Source organism: Ochlerotatus camptorhynchus, unplaced genomic scaffold, assembly GCF_037179485.1.
Source record: "Ochlerotatus camptorhynchus isolate MF236.1 unplaced genomic scaffold, CSIRO-AGI_Acam_v1.1 ptg000418l, whole genome shotgun sequence".
NCBI lineage: Eukaryota > Metazoa > Arthropoda > Insecta > Diptera > Culicidae > Ochlerotatus > Ochlerotatus camptorhynchus.
In genome coordinates, this window is record NW_027040904.1 from 564,060 (window position 1) to 585,733 (window position 21,674).

Here is a 21,674-nt window from a genome sequence, read left to right on the forward strand (position 1 = left end):
TCGCAAACCACTGAACACCATCTCGAACAGTCGTTCGTTACCCGCAGCAAATTTCGAACACAAAGCGGATAGGATAGTAAGGAAGGAAAAAAAATGTCTTCCACTGTCGGAATCGTAATTGAATATGCTTGTTAGCGTGTCAGTTACGAATGGAATTGTGGTTGAATTAATCTACCTTGGAGCTTCTTAAGTTCAGAACGCAATGGGATGCGCATTCAAACAGGAAAATTAGTCACAAGGTTACAACAAACACTCACCCCGCTTTTGTAACAAGGGTGAACTTTTGGATTCGAACCATCGTCCTACGATTCACTAACATCGAAGGCGAACGATGGTCTACCAATGGTAGTCATCATTTAAAGATATTTAGTCGTACAGTGGTAGATTGGAGATGTAATATTATATATTTCTTACTGTAACTATTGTTCAATCAAACACACTAATTAATCATACAAATCAAAATTCTTCTCACTTTCGCTGCCACTAGCCGAAGATGACTTAAATTCATCGCTGCTTCCGAGTTCCGAATCGTACTCTTCCGAGTCGCTTCCCCGTTGCTTCTTCTCCAGCTGCTTCATAATCCTGGCCTTGTATCTCGCGTAAGCCGTCCCAAATCGGTCCACATCGTTCGAATTCAAACCGGCGTCATCGGCATCGCGGTATTCATCATCATCATCACCGTCATCGTTCACGGGGTAGGCAAATCCGCTGTTGCCATCCTCGCGGGTCCCGTCCTCATTTTCCCCATCGGACGACAACTCACGATCGCCTTCCAGATCGAGCTCTTCTACGGCCCGTCGCATGTCATCCTCTCCTACGCTTTGGCAATCACCAAATACGTCTTCGTCCTCGTCGGGATAATCGTTGCGCCAGTTGTTTTCATCGTTGGAATCTTCCGATTCCTCACCCAGCGAATCCGACCGGTCGCCCAAACCGCGATGACTCGAGAACAGCGGATCATCGTAAATGGCAACACTGACACACGGTGGTGAGAAGGAAAGAACCGGGAGGGAGAAGAAAATAGAAAAAGTTAGTTTAGACTTTGCTCTACTTTGCCGATGCTCGTGTCTTGCTGCATAGTGGGAGAGTAGTGGACGGTAGTTGGCTAAAATAAAATTGCTCATACCTGTCGAGGAAATCGAAAAATGTTAGATTTTCGTGTTGAGTGAAAAGATCCATTTTCAATGGGAGGTTTGGTGAAGTGACGTTAAATAATCGGCTGACTAGATGCTTAATTGTTGTTCATTTTGTAGAATTATTAAATAATTTATGCATGCGTTATGTTGCTCATTTCTCAGAAACATGATGTATGAACATACGCGTATGAACCCCAAAACGATTTAACGGAAACGTGCCTTTTTATCACACGATGTTTTGCATTTTTGGAGTGGTATAGTTTCAGTTGAAATATCAACAATATATGTAATTCACTCCACATGCTGTTATAAGTTTTTCTTGATAGTGTAGATGAGTCATTACCATCCGGAAACATTTAAAACTTAATTGGCCGGAACAAATGAATACTTTTACTTTTGTTACATCACATTCGAATTTGACGAGGGAACAAAAAATAAATTCAAGCAAATAATAAAACTTATTTCAAGTTAGCATTCAATTCCTCGTTATTCAATGAGTTCAATTAAAGAAGAATGTATAACCCAAAACGTAAAAGTACATTTCATCCATTTTGGATTTATTTTTTAGCAAGTGCTATTTCATGCTTCTCAACCACTTTATTGAAATGTAATAATTCAGTGGCAAATCAATTTTTCAAATTTTCAAAAATATTGGTAACTTTAGAAATTTGAAGATTTGGTAAACTCCAATACAGCAACAAATATAAGAAATCTCTTAATTCAGAAAATGGTTTCAACTTCAGGATCTGAAATGTTTTCTAAATCTCAGAATATCATCAAAATATTGTTTTAAACTTAAACACATGGTTATGGACATTTCCAAAGTTACAGAAACAGAATCCAATTTTCCCCAAATTGGAATAAGGAATACATCAATTTGTAGAATTAGGTACATGATTTTAGATTTTTTAAGATGCTGAGGTTTGGACAGATACTGAATCTTAGACATTTCAACACCGACAAACCGACATGAATGACCATGCAAAGTACCATCAAATTTCTGATCAAAGCACAAAACTGACATCTGCCGCCGTGTTCGATAAAAATGTGTATCCTAGCCACGAACACGCATACAAAATGTGTGAGTTGGTTCGTGTCTAACCTATTCCTGGGAAATTATTTTTATCTAGATAATAAATTTATATGGTTTTGACAGCACATTTGAATCCGCCGTTATAGATTCTCGATCAAGAGTTGAGCTTAAGTTTCATGTCGGTTTGTCGGTGATTTCAACACCGACAAACCACCATGAAACTTAAACTTAACTCTTGATCGAGAATACATAACGGCGGTGCAGCGATCCCAGCTGTCAAAACCATAGAAATTTGCTATCTACACACAAAAAACAAAAACTGTATCGGTAACAATATTAACCTTTCAATTTAAAAGTATCAAAAAAATCGTTATTCTAACTACGAAAATGTTTGATATAACAAGGTTGTTTTTAATTCAAAAGTGATTGTTTTAATTTTAACTTGTAGTTTTAAAAGCGCAGATTTTCAAATTGAAAATTGTTTAACTGTCAAAATTACTTTTCATGTGTTGATTTCTACCCATTTTTGGGTAGTTTTAGGATAGCGTGAGCAAACAAAAAGAAAAACGCGCAAAACGGGAGCTACATAAACTTCAGTTTTTTTAACTTGTACTAGAAAGTGTGAAGATTTGGTCTGTAACGCTGTAACTGCTTGCAAATTAGAACCCATGTACTTCTGGACTGGCGGAGTGTGCCATACGGCCGAAAAAGAGATTTTTTTCATTTCAGTTGCAGCTGCTTGACATTGCAGTTTGGGAGAGCAATTTTTTATTAAACCGTAAGTAATTTTTGAAATCAGATAATTTGCATAATTGAATTACTGATTATTGCTTATACGCAGGTATCATTAATTTAGCCGAGAGGGAATCCGGCCAACGTTGATCCTTTTCCGGGCGAATCAATCCGGTAATTTGAAATTCTATTCCGTGGAACAAATAATATTTATTGATTGCTTTTGAAATTGTAGGATGAGAAACACGCTTGGACCAGTAATTTGCGGAAAATGGCATCCTCAGGCAGTGGCGAATCGCCAGTAGGCCACGAGCATCAATCATACACTGTCTATCGGAGACATTTCGTAGCCTACAGCGGTGCAAGATGTTAGAGAAGGCCCTAGCAGCAGCAGGTTTAGCTGACGGACGCCGAGAGAAGTGCCCTCAATCAGTACTACAAGGATCTCAAGTGAAAAATGTCGATCCATACCAGCCTGCTGTCTAAAAAAACTGCCTACCCAATCCGACGAATATGCAGTGCGGAACCAGACAATAATATCAAATTGTGAATAAAAAATAGAGAAATAAATGAATTTGTAATTTTTAATTAAAACGATGTTACTATATTGAATATACTACTTTTGAAATAAAAATATTTAATTTGCATTAAAAATAACAATTATTGTCATTTAAAGTATACCGTACTTTCATGTCAAAAGTTTGTTTTGAATTAAGAGTAATACGCTTTTAATTTCAACCATGCCACGCTTTTAATTTGACAGTAGAACAATTTATTTTAAAAGTTTAAACTTTTAAAAGTCATGAGCGGGCAACTTTTAAACTGACAGTTGACGAACTTTCGATTTAAAAGCTAACCGCTTTCTACCAAAAAGAACCAACGCAAACTTTTAATTTCACCGATGCTTTTTTTAATTTTACTAACGATTTTTCTTTGTGTGTAGATAAAAATAATTTGTCCGGAATATATTAGACACGAACCAACTCATACATTTTGTATGCGTGTTCGTGGTTAGGATCAGGGGACTGGCAACCCCATATCAATCCTATACGTTTGACAGTAGGGAAGATCACGGGCCTTATTTATATACGACCCGCTTGACGTATACATGAAGGAAAGGGACGCAAAATTGTGTTGTAAGCAGAACGACAAGAGCAGATGAAAGTATCAAAAACATGGCCGCCAGCCAGGCCCCTGGTTAGGATACACATTTTTCGCGAACACGGCGACAGATGGTCATTCATGTCGGTTTGTCGGTGATTTCAATATTCTGGAGAAAGATTGAATTGTGATTAGAATTCCAGGCGAATTTTAAGAAGATGTTAATGGTCTACTGAAGAGAATTTATAAGGAATCCTAGAAGGAATTATCAAGTGAATTTTCTTAAAATCGAGGGAAAACAAATTCTGGAGAGGAAAGAATTTTTTAGGAGAATTTCAGGAGACAATTTCAAAGGAATATTCTAAGAGATTCTAAGGGAATTCTAAGTATAGTTGAAAATAAATTCCAATGCAATTCTTAAGAAAGTTTCAATGGTATTCCGAGAAAAATTCCATGGGAACTTGAAAGAGTGTTCCAAGAAAACCCTGAAATTTAATAGATTTGTTGTCATATTTTCGAAGATAATGCTGGCCAGAACTCCTAGGGAAAATTTATAACTTTACTCTTAGGGACCTGCATGTTTCAGGGTATTTTATACAGCATTATGAAGGGAAAATTAAACACATGGAATGTTGTACATACTGCATAAAAAACACAAAATTACCCCCCTCACGATTTTCTAAAACTTTGAAGCTGACAACAGTAAATTTATGATTTGTTCCGGCTTTATTTTATTTTTTTAGAGTTCAACTTATGATTTGTTCCAGCCTTATTAAGACCAAATTTGATCTAAATACCACGTGAAGTTTAGGATGATCCTACAGTGTTCATGCTCATCTAACATTATTACTAGATAAACATTTCAAAAGGTCCTATCTGCATTGATCGATTCTCTTCATCGACTTTCTCTTTCGTCGATAGCTTAGCTGCAAACCTTTCCCTGTTGTATTTGACGTTTTGTGATAGAATTAGCGCGAAATTTGTTTGCATAGCAATGGTTATGAAAAGAGAAAGTCGATGAAGAGAATCGATCAAAGCAGATAGGACCATTTGAAATGTTCATCGAGATTATTATTTTGTTGCAAAGTGGATGTTTTATTGAATTAAAAAAATGAATGTCCAGATTTATGATTCAATGGCTTAAGATTGATTTCAAAGTGGTGCTAATCAATGATATCTTAAACTAAATGTGCTAGCAACCGATTATTCTACTGCACAAACATGATGAATAAAGTACACGAACTATGAGACCGACTCAAAATTGAGTTGAATTCGATTCAATTTTGATAAACAGTAGATTTGCTCAAAGTGAGTAAAATGTTCTGAGATTTTGCAGTAAAAACTTTTCGAATATGAGGAAAATTTACGAAATCTTTCCACAGTCTGCTATTCTCCGAACGCTCAGCTGTTCCCTTCAATTCCAATTTGGATGGTGAATAATGACCACCAGTGAACGCTTTGTTCTCACTGTCGAAAATATTCTTAGGCAAAGATTGATCAAAGATCATCCACCATCGACGTAGGTTCGAATCCCGTTTTCACCACGATTTTTTTTTATCATCCACAGAGATTCTGCAGTGTCACGACACGACACCAGACATGAATCAATTTCCAAACAAAGAATAAATAATTCAATACTTGCCTCCAGTGGATCTTTACTTATTTTTCTCAATTTCTCTAGTTGATCAAATGAAATACACATTTTGTTCAGTTTTAAGCAAATACTTTTCAACACCGAAGAAAAGTATTGAATTATTTGTTCTCTATATTTATCAGGAAAAGAGTATGGTATTCATCTCAAATGAATGCTCGTACGGTACAGCTACGTATAACAACTAGGTATGAAAATGTATGCTAATGTACAAAGAGAGAAATAATTCCGAATCAGATGAAACTAAATCCTAAATCGCAAAACAAATCTAAATTCAGCAGTCAAATTTTGGCTTCAGCCGTTGTTCGCGCTCCGGCCTTTGTCCTTCTCCCTATTCTTCAATACCTTCAAATGTACGAGAAAAACGTATAGTACAAGTCTTCAACCAGAACCAACCTGATATCGTCTAGATTGTCCGGTATGAACGGGATGTGCACCTGCGGTTGAGTGTCGTCAACGACATACAGATCATACACATAGCCCTGTTCTTCCGGTCCTTCCGCCGGTCGCTTCTCATCCAAACTATTCTCGCTGCTAACTGCAGCGGAGGCTGTTGTTACTATGGCCGCGGATGCTGCTGCTGCTGCTGCAATGATATCCCGCTCGACATCCACGATAGTCGTTCCTTCGACTCCCTCAACTTGGCTGAGAGATCGCGTGCAGTTCACAATCCGGAAACGGCTGTTCTGGGCATTCTGTCGTGATGCTTCCCGGTTTCGGGAGGCAATCTTCGGTCGATGAACTCGCGAGATTACTTCCCTGGCTTCATCTTTCGACAGTCGCTGCTGAAGGTGTGTGGGAATGTTGTCCGCCTAAAAAACATATTTCATTTGAGCAACATTCTGTTAATGAACAAAAGTAAGAATGGCAAACCTTTGGAAATGTTCCTGCAAATTTCAACACTGTGGAAGTTTCACCGGTCGAGTTCGAGCTACTGGCATCATCTGTCGGGTCCTGCTGTTGACCGGGATCTGTCCGTTGCCGTTTGCAGTTCAGAACAAATGCGTCCAGTGGATCTTCGTCCACCCTTCTCTTCAGACGGATTACGGCCGCCATTCTAGCTCTGAGGTGTTTTTTTCTTGTCTGGTTTAGCGAATCAGGAATGGAACCTTTTTGTTTTGATCAACGTTTGAGGTTAGAACACAAGGAAACTACAAGACACTGCAAATGTGAACGAAATTTTGCGCTCTACAGAAGATACTTCAGGAATACTATTGAAACGAACAAAATAATTCCAACTATGGACAATTTTGTGATTTTAATGAACCGAAATTATGGAGACTAATCGTTAAATTTTAAGAGCAAAGCTGATAGAAATCCCTTTGCGTCAACTGTGGAGGAGTGTTTGATTTTTTATAATCCCGCTGTTTGACGTTTTGCATGCATCACGACGACTATAATTTTAGTACCTTCCAGTGCTGCCAAACAATTTTAATTTATGAATAATTCTCGCGTCACTTTTCAGATACACCGAAAATAGTTTACATTAGAAATACTCAGAGGGAGAGATGGGCGGAGAGAATGTTTTGAGCCAAATGAACTGTCAAAATCTGAGCCAATCGAACATTCTAATTAGATTTTTCCGAGGATTTCTTATTCTTACTAGAATAAATTTGAGAGTATTGCAATCGAATAGAAATTCAATCACCTTTATGTTTTGTGTGCTTCTCAAATTCAACTAGTTTTTGGAACCAAAAACAATATTCTAACTCAATTGATTAATTGATCTTCGTTGGTTAATGAATGGCACCAAGAAATGTGCAAATTATTGATGAATCTACGTTACGGTCGGCCAGCAGATGGAAATGATGTGAAAATGATAATGACGTTTTGCTAGCTGTCAAATCGTTTGGAATATTTTTTAGTACATCATCACTTTTGTGGTTTTGGATTTCAAACCTAGGTGTTGCATGCACTGGTGCAGTTTCGCGTAGATTCATCAATTGCGATGCAATCAATTATTATTTTGCACGTAAATCGAATCAGAAATAAAAGTCATTTGAAATGCTAGCTTCTAGCAAGGGTTGCAAGATTATTTAGGAACAAATCCCTGCTGCCGAATTTTTTATTTTCTCCGCCTATCTATCCCTCTGAGTATTTCTAGTTTTCATGTAGCTTCCATTGGAAACGCAAATGGTTTTCATCCATAAACAAAATTAATGGAATTCATCTGAATTTCACATAACATTTATGCGATGACGTTAATTTTATATGATTTTTCATATGAATTTCATCGGCTTCATAATATTCATATGATTTTGTGGTGGGATTTTTCAGCTATGTGATCACATGAAAGCTATGTGAAATTCACATGGTTTTCATCCATTAGATATATGATAAATTTTTTGAGTGTAGACCAAGGGGTAACTCACTCTGCCACCTTGTTTAATAGAGATCTCCAAGCGCAATCTCACGAACACTAAAATCCAACATCCATACGTAAAAACTAAGAAGAAGAAGAAACAAAAAGGTATCGCGATATCACAACTACTTAAAAAGGTAGCGCGCGGTCTCACGCACATTTTTGTGCATCTGGAGAACTCTATAAAGAGCCTGAATTTATAAAGAGACGATATGTCAGAATTGGAACAATCGATTATCTGTCAAAGTCATAGGAAAAGTCATTCCAATCTTTTATTCAAAGCTTTTATTCACGATAAATCGGCGATTGACGTGTTTGTTTACAAATGCAATTACGCCCAAATCTCAAATCACTCCGGAACTGTTTTTTTCTGTTTATTTACAATAAAATTATAAAACTAGCAAGGTGAACCTGAGACTGAATTATTTTACACCAGCCAGGACACCAGCAGAACAAAACCCGTCCGTCCATTCGTGTTGATTTTTTTAGAAATGGATGAGGTAGGCTTTTATTCAGCTTTTTTGAAAATAAATTAAACACACAACAAATTTCCTGGATTATTTCTGGATGAAAATCGAAGCAGTGTATGGTAACGTAAGTCTTCACATCAAGTCTATACTGCAGTTATCGAACCTGGTCAGCATGTCATTAGCAAGGCTGACCAGGGAAGAAATATTGCTCATTCAGAGAGATATGCGAGAGATGGCACAGGACGTGGCAGAGAAAGCAGCCATTGGTGGACCATCTCTCGAAAGTTTGTATGGGAGATACGCGGATCGACCACATGAGTTTAGTTTCATAGAGGGAGAGATCCTGTGCATTCTGGATCTTGCGGATATTGTGCGAACAAATGGCATTAGGCCGTTTTTGAAAGCACGCAAAAAAGTGCGAATCAGGGCGCGAATGCATCTTGGGTCCGCCGAGGATCAAGACGATGAATTTGATGGCCACAAGGAAAAACTCCGAATGAAGATTGAAGCCCATTTCACCAATCCGTAAGTATACAGAAGGGTGAAATTAAAATTAAATTAGTGAATTTAGAATGCACTACTTGTACCAAGTTTGTACCAAAAAGGTATTTTGACCGACTTCAGTAATGTGACACTTGGTCCTGATCATTCTAAAATCCAAGCTAATGTAGTTGTAACCTTTGAATTAAAATTTTAATTTTCTGTTTCGTAGGAAATATCACTTAGATCACCAATACTTCATGTCAAACTTGATGATTGCTGTGTACCGTTGCCATGGAACAATACCGAGCGGAAATTACTTGTCCGTTGTGTACTTTTGCCGGAAAAAATATTAAGCTCTCAGCAACCGCTGATGCTGCTGGTAACTGGAACTGGATTATATATAGTTTTACGCGGCATGTTGCCCTGAAGCATCCTAGTGGCTCGGATTTGGTTGCGTCCATACTCTCCAAACGGCGTGCTTCTGATGCTGTCAGTCCAGAAATTTCATCTCCTCCGAAGGTGCTTTTGGAGGCGGATGATATTGAGAACAAGATCCCAAGCAAGAGTTATATTCAGCTTGAGTCGTCTACAGGGTCGTCCATTTCAAACGAAGCTGATGATGATCCGAGTGTCATCGAATGTAAGTTTATCCGTTTATAAGCGTATCTTGAGAAAAAATGACATTCTATTCTCGCTGTTTTATTTTCGTTATCTTTTAGATTCTGTCGAATTTTTGGAGGACATCCAGGAGGACAGATGGCAATGTTTATATTATTTATTGACATATTCCAGGACATATTCGGCATTTCATCGGAAGAAGCAATCTGCCGGTAAATGAACGAGAAGACCGATGGCCGCGATGCAGCAAATGTTTACCATTGTAGTTCTTCAAGTTTACGTCTATATATTTAATAACCCGTGATAGCATGCGTGGTGGGATTCTCGGCATTTGGAACCCAATGAGGAAAATTTACACCTTTTTGAACTCTATTACACCTACATGGCTGACTGGTTGATGGTTATGACAAATAAATATTGAATTCATGTATGAAAAGATGTACAGAAATTTCAATACACCACATACTATAGTGTGTTTGCCTGTCGTTGATAAGCTCATCAACAGCAGCCGTGGACCCGAGGATTAGCAACCAACAACGAAATCAGTACACCCCAGATGGCATGGGATCGAAACTAGAAATCATGCAGATAAAAAATCACAAATAAAATCAGCAGTTGTGTATCGATATTTTGATTTTACAACAGAAATCGATATTTTGATCTGGCAACACAATCGATATTATTGGTAACGATTGGTAGCAATATTTTGAGAAAGATGTTTATAAACGATTCACGATTAGACTTTTAGCATCTTTACAATTATTCATGAAATGGTGACAATCGCTATCGATTTTTCTTATGAATGGCTTTGAAGATCGATGTATAGAAAATCAAAGAAAATTAACGAAATGGTTGGTCGGGTAGGCTACCCGCATAAAAGCGAACCATAACTTCCCCAATAAAATTATTATGGTTATTTTGCTTAACGACGTGTTCCGGGTATCATCCAAACCATTTGTGGAATAGTTCTATTATTTGGGTTATCGTTCGTGTATGCCCTAATAAAAAATAACCATAAACGAACGATAACCCAAACCATTGAACTATTCCACAAATGGTTTGGATGATACCCAGAACACGTCGTTAAGCAAATTAACCATACAATTTTTATTAGGGTGGTTATTTTTTATTAGGGTTGACATTACCGAAAATGGTTAAAAATGTTTTATAATCCCTGCTAAACTTTAACTGAAATGGTCATGGAACTTTACATGAACGCTTGTGTGATAAAGTTTTAACCTTATGTATTATGGTTCTTTGGAAGTGAACCTTACAAATAATGGGTTGTTAAGAACCATTACCATTCAAAATAGTTGTTTTCTTCATACATTTTCGGAGAGAGGACTATATTAAAACCTTTTTACTTATGGTTTGAGAACTTTAATGGTAATGGTTATGGTAGCCAGTAAGGTCCATTAATGGTATAGTATTATCGGTCAACCTTACGTGGAATATATCGCGAATTGGTAATCAGTAATTTACAGGCAACCAATTCGCGATATATTCCACATAAAGTTGATGGATGTCACAAAACCAGCTATGAACCTTACCGACTACCATAACTATTAAACGCTGTACAGACTGGAGAGTTATAACATGTTATAACGGTTGTCAAATAATTGCAACACAGAAACCACCATCAAGATAGCGCTATAACATGTTATAACTCTGTAGTCTGAACGTACTATTACCATTAAAGTTCTCAAATCATAAATAAAAAAGTTCCAATATAATTCCTTTCCCAAAAATGTATGAAAAAAACAAGAATTTGAAATGGTAATGATTCTTAACAACCCATTATTTGTAAGGTTCACTTCCAAAAAACCATAATACATAAGGTTAAAACTTTATCACACAAACGGTCATGTAAAGTTCCATAACCATTTCAGTTAAAATTTAGCAGGGATTATAAACCATTTTTAACCATTTTTGGTAAGGTAAAGTAATGGTTTGCATTTATGCGGGTAGTCAAGTAGTGAGCCAATTTAAAATCGTTAGTTTCGTATTGATTGTTGGTATTAGTCGTATTAGTAGTGAGAATTTTATTAGTTTAGATTTTTGTCTGAGTGAGGCGATACACACTGTGTTTATACCAGTTTTTATTCGCATAGCAGCATAACTGGCAACGCTTCTGAACTTTGCTGTCATCTTCCGAGTGAAAGTAAACAAATCAAAAACATCACAATCACAAAAAAAAAAGTCCAGAAAAGTGCTTCGAAATCAAATTGAGTTTTATTGGCAGAAACCATCCGTCTATCGCTTTGCAAATTATCACGGTTCACTTCTCGCGCTATCAGTGCTTTGCACCGAAAAATGTGATCGATGAATGTGGATCGCCGTCCGCAGCAAAAGTAAACCATCATCAGATTTTGGTATCAAAAGTAAACGCATCGTCCAGGAGCAAAAAAAAAAAGGATCACGCGTAATCTCGCAGCAGAATAGCTAAAAGAAGGTGCGGCCGGCGGTGGGCGACGGCAATGATAACAACAAAGTACTTTTTCCTCCTAATACTGATCGCTGCCGGGTTGGTGTTCATCGTGCTTTTCCACTGGTTTGCGTCCACCTATGCCCCCGAGGAGAAGATGGTCGTGCAGTACGATTCAGGTTTGGAAAATGCTATTAATTCGAATGTCATGTTTGGAAATTAATACGGGATTCAATATTTGGGCAGGTAATCCGGATCGATTGCTATCGAACAGTGTACGTCACTGGCAGACGATGATCAACCAGGAAGATCCTTCCCTCAAGACAATAAACTTTGATGAACAGCTGGTCGTGATATACAACCGTGTTCCGAAAACTGGGAGCACAAGTTTCGTAAATTTAACCTATGATCTCTGCCGGAAAAATGCATTCCATGTGCTGCATATTAACATCACGGCTAACATGCACGTAATGTCCCTCCCGAACCAGATACGATTCGTGAGAAATGTGACCGCGTGGGAAGCAATGAAACCGGCCTTCTACCATGGTCATCTAGCTTACTTAAACTTTGCGAAACTAGGCGTTCCGGCCGCTAGACCGTTGTACTTGAATTTGATCCGTAAGCCGTTGGATCGGTTGGTTTCTTATTACTATTTCCTGCGCTATGGAGACGATTATAGGCCTCACCTGGTGCGTCACCGTGCCGGCGATACAATGACGTTCGATGAGTGCGTCGCTCGCCAGAAGCCGGATTGTGATCCCACGAACATGTGGCTTCAGATACCGTTCTTTTGTGGCCATGCAGCAGAGTGCTGGAAATCGGGCAGCACGTGGGCTTTGGAGGAGGCAAAGAGAAATTTGGTCAACGAGTACTTTCTCGTGGGAGTCACCGAGGAAATGGACGAGTTTGTAGAACTGCTTGAACTGGCACTTCCCAGGTATGAGAGGTGTTTTTTTTCTATATAGGTAAGGGTAGCATTGAGCAAATTTTCTCTTCAAAGATTCTTCAAGGGAGCAACCGAGCACTTCCGAAAGTCGAACAAGTCTCACCTGCGAAAGACCAAATCCAAAGTGGATCCACTGCCGGCAACCATCAACCAAATCCAGAAGTCAACCGTCTGGCAGATGGAAAACGAACTGTACGAGTTTGCGCTGGAGCAGTTTCACTTCGTTCAGAAGAAACTTCGCACACCAGGTAAGAGCACGATGCAAGACTTTTTCTTCGAAAAAATCAAACCAAATCAAATGGCTGCTGGGCGCAACTAGCCTCGGGTGTGGCCAGTACGTCGTCGGGGCAAGGGACGTAAGTCTGTAATCTCAGTCAGGAGTGCTGTAGGAGAGAGAGAGAGAAAAATGAAGGATATTGAAACGTGAGTCTTTAGAAAACTAGTGCTGTTGATTAGTTGTAAATTTTCTTAGTAAAGGAGTGTACACACTTAGATTTTTTTGCCGAGATGGGCACCACCGAGTAGCTCGGCATTTTATTTTACTGAATCTCAGTGAAAAACTGTTTTCGTTTGTTAGCTGAGATGTCGGCAAAATTATCGTTTGTTAGCTGAATCTCGGCAAGTTTTTAACTGAGATCCAGCTAAACATAATACCGGGCTGCTCGGTGGTGTCCATCTCGGCAAAAATCTAAGTGTGTAGTTTGTTTAGTTCTGGGGAACCGATGAAAAACGAGTATGTTCATGATAGAATAATAGGACGATTTGACTGTAGGATTAGAATGGGCAAACAGCAAATGCGAAGAACGTTTGGTGTTTTCTGTAATTAGTACCTTCAGTTTACCTCATGTAAGTAGCTTTCCTAATGACTTAAGTTCATTCCACGGCGTTTTAATCGTTTGATATGTTAATCTGCGGAATTACCTAATTTTAGTAGAGCGTCACTAATTTTGAGATTGAATCTAGTGAAATCTGATAAAAAAAAGTCAACACATACAATAATGAAAGGATACAAATTCAATAATAAACACACTTTTATATTATCGTATGACAGGAACTAGTCACTGAAGTGGAACAAAAGAACGCATGAATTATTTACATATGGGGGCTTATTACGGATGTCATTTCACGGTGAAAACTTGTCACTTGTCGTCACGGTGAAGTGATTCCCATTTGATTTGTTCGGCAATCACGGCTCTTATTCCGAGTATCACTTCCTTATCACCGTGTAGTGACACCCGTAATAAGGCCCATGGAGGAAGTCTGATGAATAGGCATGTAATTTATCTGAAAATGAAAATATTGAACTGTTTTTTTCTTCCATGCGCTGACATGGCCGGCTTGACGTGCCACAAGGGCTCATAAGGGATCCTACCTGTCGAGACCTGAAACTAAAAGCTCCACAGTGACAATATTACACCATTACGTCATTTCAAATATAAGGGCCGTTCATAAATAATAAGACAATTTGAAAGGGACCGGGGCCAATCACAAATTACGTCCCATGGTAACTGAAATAAACACGAGTGCTGACCGGTTGGTAACACTTACTTAAGCAAAAAGCAAATAGATCCGCACGGCAAGAGAGCACGATTCGGAATGATTTTTTTTCACTCCTTATTGGCGTTGACGGTGCCGTCGAAAAATCGTCTCTTCTAGAAAAGATTGACAGTTTCTTACGGGATTTCTCGGTGGAGTGAAAGAATAGTACAAAGTCCGCCATGTTTCACACACAGTCTGACGTTTGCTTATGGATTTTACCATAAGAGTAAAGAGCTACAGAGTCACCGTCAACGCCAATTATTCATACATTCTTGACGTCACTTTCACTTCTCGCGTAAGAACTGATGAGGAAGAAAGAGCCAGTTTTTTCTTTCCGTTTGAGCCAGATAATACACACACAGTTAACAAACAGATATTTTGCAGATATATCGTCAAAAGTAAATGCCGAATTATAACGCATTTTCAATATTATATTACATTTAAATAAGTATTAACCCGGTAACACACATTTCAGGTCATCCAGGTCTTAAATAAGATGGGATCCGTTCGTTTTATCAACAGTTGTAATATTGCATCATATGCTGAAATTATATGAATTATCGCGTATTTCTGTTGTTCATTACATACCAGGTGAGGGCTTAATCATGTTTTGCCGTGGAGTGTTTTGGTTTTGAGATGCTCGATAACCTTAGAGGGATCGGTTTTGCTTAATGAGCAGAATATCATGGGTTTAATCCCAAGCTCTCCCACAACATAACACAACACAAAAATATCAAGTATCATTCTAGCTAAAAATATTTATTTGTATAATATAACCTGGAAATTTCAGGATTACATCTTCCTTATTGGGAGCTGAGGAGGCATAGAGCTGCATCATATTGTTTGTAAAATAATTATTATTTTCATTGCGGAATACCAGCTTTTTTATCCATATAAATGTATTTTCATTATTACGTATTTTAATGTTCTGATATATTTCATTTCTCCATTACATATGTTTACTATATATATAAATAAATACTGGGTTGGGAGGGAGCATCAGGGTATCATTTGACCTGGAACTGGACGATTGGAGTGGTATGACAACCGGAGTCTAGGAGGGAATTAACACTATCATTTTCTTTATCCTACCGATTCGATTGTGATGGTGTGAATTCTACTCCAACAGTTTCATGGAGATTGACGCGCCCTTCTTAACAAACCATCCTGTAGGAAGCTTAATAAGTATTGCGAATTGCGTTATTCGATTTGTTGGATCGTATCGTTGGAAGGAGATTCTTAAATTCCCGTGGATTTCGCGTAAGTGCCTCTGCTTACGGGTCCACCCCACCGTTTTTGGCCCTTCATACAGCGATATTGTGAATTCAGATCGGTAGCTCAAATTGATCTTGCTATTAAGTGGAGCTGCATACAAGACAAGATCTTCGAAGGGATGGTGGCTACCTTACATACATACATACATATCGTCAAAAGTAAATGCCGAGGTAATCGGTTGTTGGAGATTTTACCGAGCTAGATTAAGTGTGTATATCACGATGCTTTTAGAATAAAAATAAAAGCCAAATAGATCATCTCACGACCGCAAATATAACGAAGTTTCAAGTGATAGTCAAGTCAAGTTCCTAAGTAAAATTGACAGATTCTATTTGTAGATTTACTCTTTGCATCCCCACGACCATGTATAGACACTTCCAGCTATTTTCAACATATAGTTTTATAAAAGAAGCTATAATCTAGCATCTAATACGGTAAACACGACAAGAAACGGTTTTGTAGCCGAGGGGCACGCAAGACTGAGAAATAGTGCGTCATATTTAAAATCCAAGCGAAAGTACTTAAAGTAATTAATGTATTTCAATCAGACTTGCTTCCATTCACTTGCTATAAAAATGATTTTTCGGAATTATAAAATCATTAGATGTTATTATGATGTTATGTGCTTGTAAGTTAAAAGAAGAGGTTGTAAAGTATGTGTTTGAGACATGAAACCTGTCAATTTCGCTTTCAGAGTGTCACAATCAGCGAATTCATGATTCGTGAGCGTTCACTCAAGGGCCACCCACATTAGATCCGTTTGCGTTGCGTTGACGTAAATTTGACAGTTAGACAATAGATTTAGCTGTCACTTTGCCGCAACGCGTCCGATCCGGATCTAATGTGCGTGGGCTTTCAGAGTGAGCGCTCTTACTTACTTACTTAAGGGTCCTGTGCACCACCAGTGGTGCAAAGGGCCAACGTGAAAGACTTCCATCCTGGGCGGCTGCTCGCTTTTGCCTTGACCTGGGCCCAGGTCAGATTCCTATCGACTTGCTTAATTTCCTTATTGAGGCTCCGCCGCCATGAGCCCCTGGGTCTGCCTCTGCTACGATGTCCTGCCGGATTCCAATCCACCGCTTGCTTGCAGATTTCGTTTCCGCCCCGTCGAAGTGTGTGGCCGACCCACCTCCACTTTCGCTCTCGAATTTATGTTGCTATCGGCTTCTGATGACAGAATTATATACCACAGGTATCGGTTGATGAAGACCTGCAGCTTTTGAGTGTTCTCCGCTGATACACACCACGTCTCGCTGGCGTATAACAACACAGATTTCACGTTCGAGTTGAAAATTCGGATTTTGGTGCGTTGACTTATCTGGGACGTTTCGTAAACTCGCAAAGGCAGCCCTAGTCTTCTTGATTCGTGCACCTATGTCGCTCTTGGTCCCGCCGTCCGACGCTATTTGGCTGCCAAGATATTGGAAACTTTCGACCTTCTCCACTGCTTGTCCCGCTACCGTAAATTTGGAAGGGTTGCCCGTGTTGATATCCAACGATTTGGTCTTGTTGACGTTGATGGTGAGACCCGCCGCAGAGGAGCGTTCGGCTAGGTCATTGAGCTTACTCTGCATATCAGAGCGCCGTTGTGCTAGTAGAGCAACATCATCAGCCAAATCGAAGTCGTTGAGATGCTCCATGGTGATAGGCTGCCAAAGCAACCCACGCTTCGGTACACGGTCAATTGCACCTACCATGATCTCGTCGATTACGATGAGAAACAGTAGCGGTGATAGTATACATCCTTGTCTCACACCAGCGACTACCCGGATAGGGTCGGACAAGGCTCCGTTATGCAGAACTCTGCACGTGAAAGGCTCATACTGCGCTTCGATGAGGTTGACGATTTTATCCGGGACTCCCTTGCGTCTCAGGGCGCCCCACAGATTCTCGTGATTGAGACGGTCCCAAGCTTTTTCTTGGTAATGAATACCAAATAAAGGGACTCTTGGAATTCATTGACCTGCTCCAGGATGATGCGGAGCGTGACAATATGGTCCACACAAGATCTTCCGGCACGGAATCCTGCCTGCTGCCGTTGGAGAGTCGCGTCGATCTTCTCCTGTATCCGATTCAGGATAACTTTGCACAGAACTTTGAGAACAATACACAGTAACATGATGCCTCGCCAATTGTCGCACACAGTCAGATCCCCCTTCTTTGGGACCTTCACTAAGATGCCCTGCATCCAGTCGGCCGGAAAAGTCGCGGTGTCCCAGATATTACAGAATAGTTGATGCAACATTTGTGCGGATAGCATGGGGTCAGCTTTGAGCATCTCTGCTGATATGCGATCGACCCTTGGACCCTCCTCCTCCCGTCGCTGGATTCGCACCATGCGTAGGCGGATTTCACCGATTAGAAGGTGATGGTCAGACGCCATGTCGGCGCTGCGTTTATTCCGAACATCAAGAAGGCTCCGTCTCCATTTTCGGCTGATGCAGATGTGGTCGATCTGATTTTCGGTATGTCCATCACGGGAAACCCACGTGACTTTGTGCACTGGCCGATGGGGGAAGAGCGAGCCCCCGATCACCATGTCGTTATTGCCACAAAATTCTGCAAACAGCTCACCGTTCTCGCTCATTTCGCCGAGACCATGGCATCCCATGACACGCTCATAGTCCGTATTGTCGGAGCCGATCTTCGCATTGAAGTTGCCAGTGATGTCACCCTTTAGAACCTTATCCACGACGGCATTCAGTTGACTGTAAAAATTCTCCTTGTCCTGTAGCTCGGCAGCATCGGTTGGCGCATAACATTGGATTATGGTAAGGTTACGAACCCGTGTTCTAAATCTGGCAACGATTATCCTCTCATTAAAAGGCTCCCACTTGATGAGCGCAGCACTTGCCTGGACGCTAAGTAGGAGACCAACTCCACGATGGCGGGGGGGAGCGTTTTCACCTCGAATACCAGAGTATAGTAGTACCTGTCCCGACGGCAGTTTGTGTTCTCCAAAGTTTGGCCAACGAACTTCACTCAGTCCCAGGATTTCTAGCTTCATGCGTCGCGCCTCGTTGGCGAGTTGTGCCAGTTTACCCTGCTGGGCTAACGTCAATACATTCCATGATACAATTCGTGTCCGTTGTTTTGCGCTAAAAGTCGTTGCCGTTATATCAGTTCGATGTCTTTCTCTGTTGGTTTCTGTAACAATTGTACAGGTTTCAGAGACAGTAGGTGGTTGGCCTAAGGTCTCCTATCCGCTGTGATGGGGCTGCCATCTTAGGTGTAACTTCCGGGGAAGAGCATTTCTTATTCAGCCGCTGGATGCCAGTCAGACGCTGTTTGAGCCGCACCTCCATGGTGAACAGACGCTCGGGTTGGTGAAGCATTTCCTCTATCACCGTGCTATGGTTACCGCGCCAGTGTTCGCGTCGCACCTCCTCACTCTGCTATTGTCGGATTGACAACATTGCCCAGGCTACGCCAACCAGCTGTGTCCATGTTTCAGCTAGCAGTCTTTTGTGATCATATGACACGTGGAGGCGTGAGGTAGGAACTTGTGAGGACCGGAGCTAGGTATATCGCTCCTTCCAGATTGTCACTCACCATTTTGTAGCCCAGAGTGAGCGCTCGCGAGTCGTTAAATCGCTAATTGTGACTATCTGAAAGCGAATTTGACAAGTTTTATGTGTCAAACACTTGCCTTTCAACCTCTTCTTGGATCTAACAAGTACAAAATATCATTATAACATCTAATGATTCCAAAATTCCAAAATTCAGAAAATCATTTTTTTATAGCAAATGAGTGGAAGCAAGCCTGCATAAAACCTTACGCTAATTAGCAAATACGTAAGTCACTCATAGAACTAGTAAATGTTTACTCAAATATGAGTAAATGTCTCTCATATATAAGTAAACGTCACTCAAATATGAGTGACATTTTATTATAGGGTAAATGTCGGCTTCGGCACCCATTGACTGTTTTCGGCAACCAAAATTTAAACGTTAATTTCACTATGTTTTCCCATCAACACACTTCCCTGAATGCATCCAAACGATTCTTTAGTCTTTCAGCTTCAATCTGATTGTATGTGTACGTCTGAGCAGTCCTGTTATGGCAGATTTTTATTCAAATGAAGCATACGTACTCTAAAATGGGGTTGATTTCAAGTTGCCGATAATAGAACAGCTGGTTAACACGCAGTTCTAATGGGAAGGTTGCCGAAGAAAACGAGGCTGCTGACAATAGTCACACTCACCTGAAAAGTTTGGAGCGTTGTAAAAACGCTTTCAAACAGTTTTGAAGAATTCTGTCGATTAAAATGGATAGAGAAGCAAGCAGCAGATGAATGTAAACCAACAGACACGTCATATATGTGCGTGACGCTGAGAAAATGCTAATAGAAGTGTGGACACTGCTAAGATTGACGAGAATACGTAAATTCCCCTATTTGATAAAAAATTATTCATTCTACGAGCAGGATTGCTTCCACTCACTTGCTATAAAAAATGTTTTCCTGAATTTTAAATTCATTCTATGTTATAATAAAAAATTGTACTTGTTAGATACAAGGAGAGATTGAAAGACAAGTGTTTGACTAATTAAAACCTGTGAATTCGATTTTATGATTCGTGAGCGTTTACTCAGAGTGAGCGCTCGTGAGTCGTAAAATCGCAGATTGTGACTATCTGCAAGCGAATTTGACAGGTTTTATGTGCCAAGCACTTACTTCTTCTTATATCTAACATGTAAAAAATATCATTATAACATCTAATGATTTCATAATTCCGAAAATCATTTTTTATAGCAAGTGAGTGGAAGCAATTCTGTCAACGAGTGACCTGCGCTTTTGCAAATTTAAGTGAACAGTACTCAAATATGAATCAGTTTCATTTGTGTTGAGCTTCCCAGCTTGTTGAGCTTTATTTCAAGAGAAATCAGCAATTGACGTCTTTGTTTGCAAAAGCAATTACGCAAAATCTCAAATCACTCCGAAACTATAACTTGGTAATGACCCATGGGTCTAGTTGCATAGGAGTATTGAAAAACTTGAATAAAAAGATTGTCTACAAACCATGAAAACCATAAAAATAAACAAATACAATAAATGTTTTTCAATACAAAATCCTGTTTTTTATTAATAATAATATTTTGATCTTTGTAATTAGTCCAGTGATTCAAAAGTTATGATTTAAAAAAGTCATTTTTGAAGAAAGAAAAAAAAAACGATTTTTTGCAACACCCTAAGATGGAAATGGTCACCCTAATAAAAAAGAAAAAAAAATAAGGGTCTAATATTTTGCGATAGGGAACAAAACTATTAATTTTTACGAAATTCTGAGAATCACTTTAACGTTTTGCTATGGAATGGCTTAAATTATAAAAATAGACTTTCACTATCACTTTGAACTATAACAGTTGTTATAGTTCAAAGTGATAGTGAAAGTGAATTAGTGAAAGTGTATAAGTGAAAGTGAATTAGTAGAAGTGAAAGTGATACAAAAGTACAGTGCTTTGCAGATTTTGTCAGCGCACGATTTTGTCTACCCCAGATTTTATCAACTTTTTTTTCGATTTTGTCAGCCTGAAGATTTTGCTGAACTTTTTGGTTTTTCTCAAGCATTTCGCTCCAAATGACACTTAATTGCTTTGTCGCAACAATAACAGAGGTAACTCAAATAAACCTCAATTATTGCGACACTGCACAGCTGTATCGAGTCCCTCCCGATAAAGGTAACTAGGAGGCGGATAGAGCTGGGATGGCTGCAATACAAGTTATGGGCAGATACCCCATTCAAGAAGAAGGTTTCGTGATCGCCAAAATTAACGGAATATTCATATGCAGTTGCTACGCACCCGATGGACGATGGAGCAGTTCCACGCTTGGAGAGGATCATCCTAAACAGGCTGACGAAATGCACGGAGAGGCAGTTCGGATTTCGAAAACGAAGAGCAA

The 21,674-nt window shown here is 39.5% G+C and overlaps 2 protein-coding genes across 2 annotated transcripts; one reads left to right on the plus strand and one right to left on the minus strand.

Annotated features, from left to right (window-relative positions):
- Positions 1-443: 443 nt before the first annotated feature.
- Positions 444-6,980, minus strand: fs(2)ltoPP43 (female sterile (2) ltoPP43). The gene is made up of 3 exons (XM_065233829.1): positions 6,527-6,980; positions 6,050-6,465; positions 444-975 (listed from the first exon to the last, which is right to left on the minus strand). Exons 1-3 carry the CDS (start codon positions 6,707-6,709, stop codon positions 444-446), a joined length of 1,131 nt encoding a protein of 376 aa, XP_065089901.1. The 5' UTR covers positions 6,710-6,980.
- A 4,799-nt stretch (positions 6,981-11,779) lies between these two features.
- On the plus strand, positions 11,780-14,002 carry Hs2st (Heparan sulfate 2-O-sulfotransferase). Its single transcript, XM_065233830.1, has 3 exons — positions 11,780-12,190; positions 12,258-12,948; positions 13,012-14,002. Exons 1-3 carry the CDS (start codon positions 12,064-12,066, stop codon positions 13,274-13,276), a joined length of 1,083 nt encoding a protein of 360 aa, XP_065089902.1. The 5' UTR covers positions 11,780-12,063; the 3' UTR covers positions 13,277-14,002.
- Positions 14,003-21,674: the final 7,672 nt, after the last annotated feature.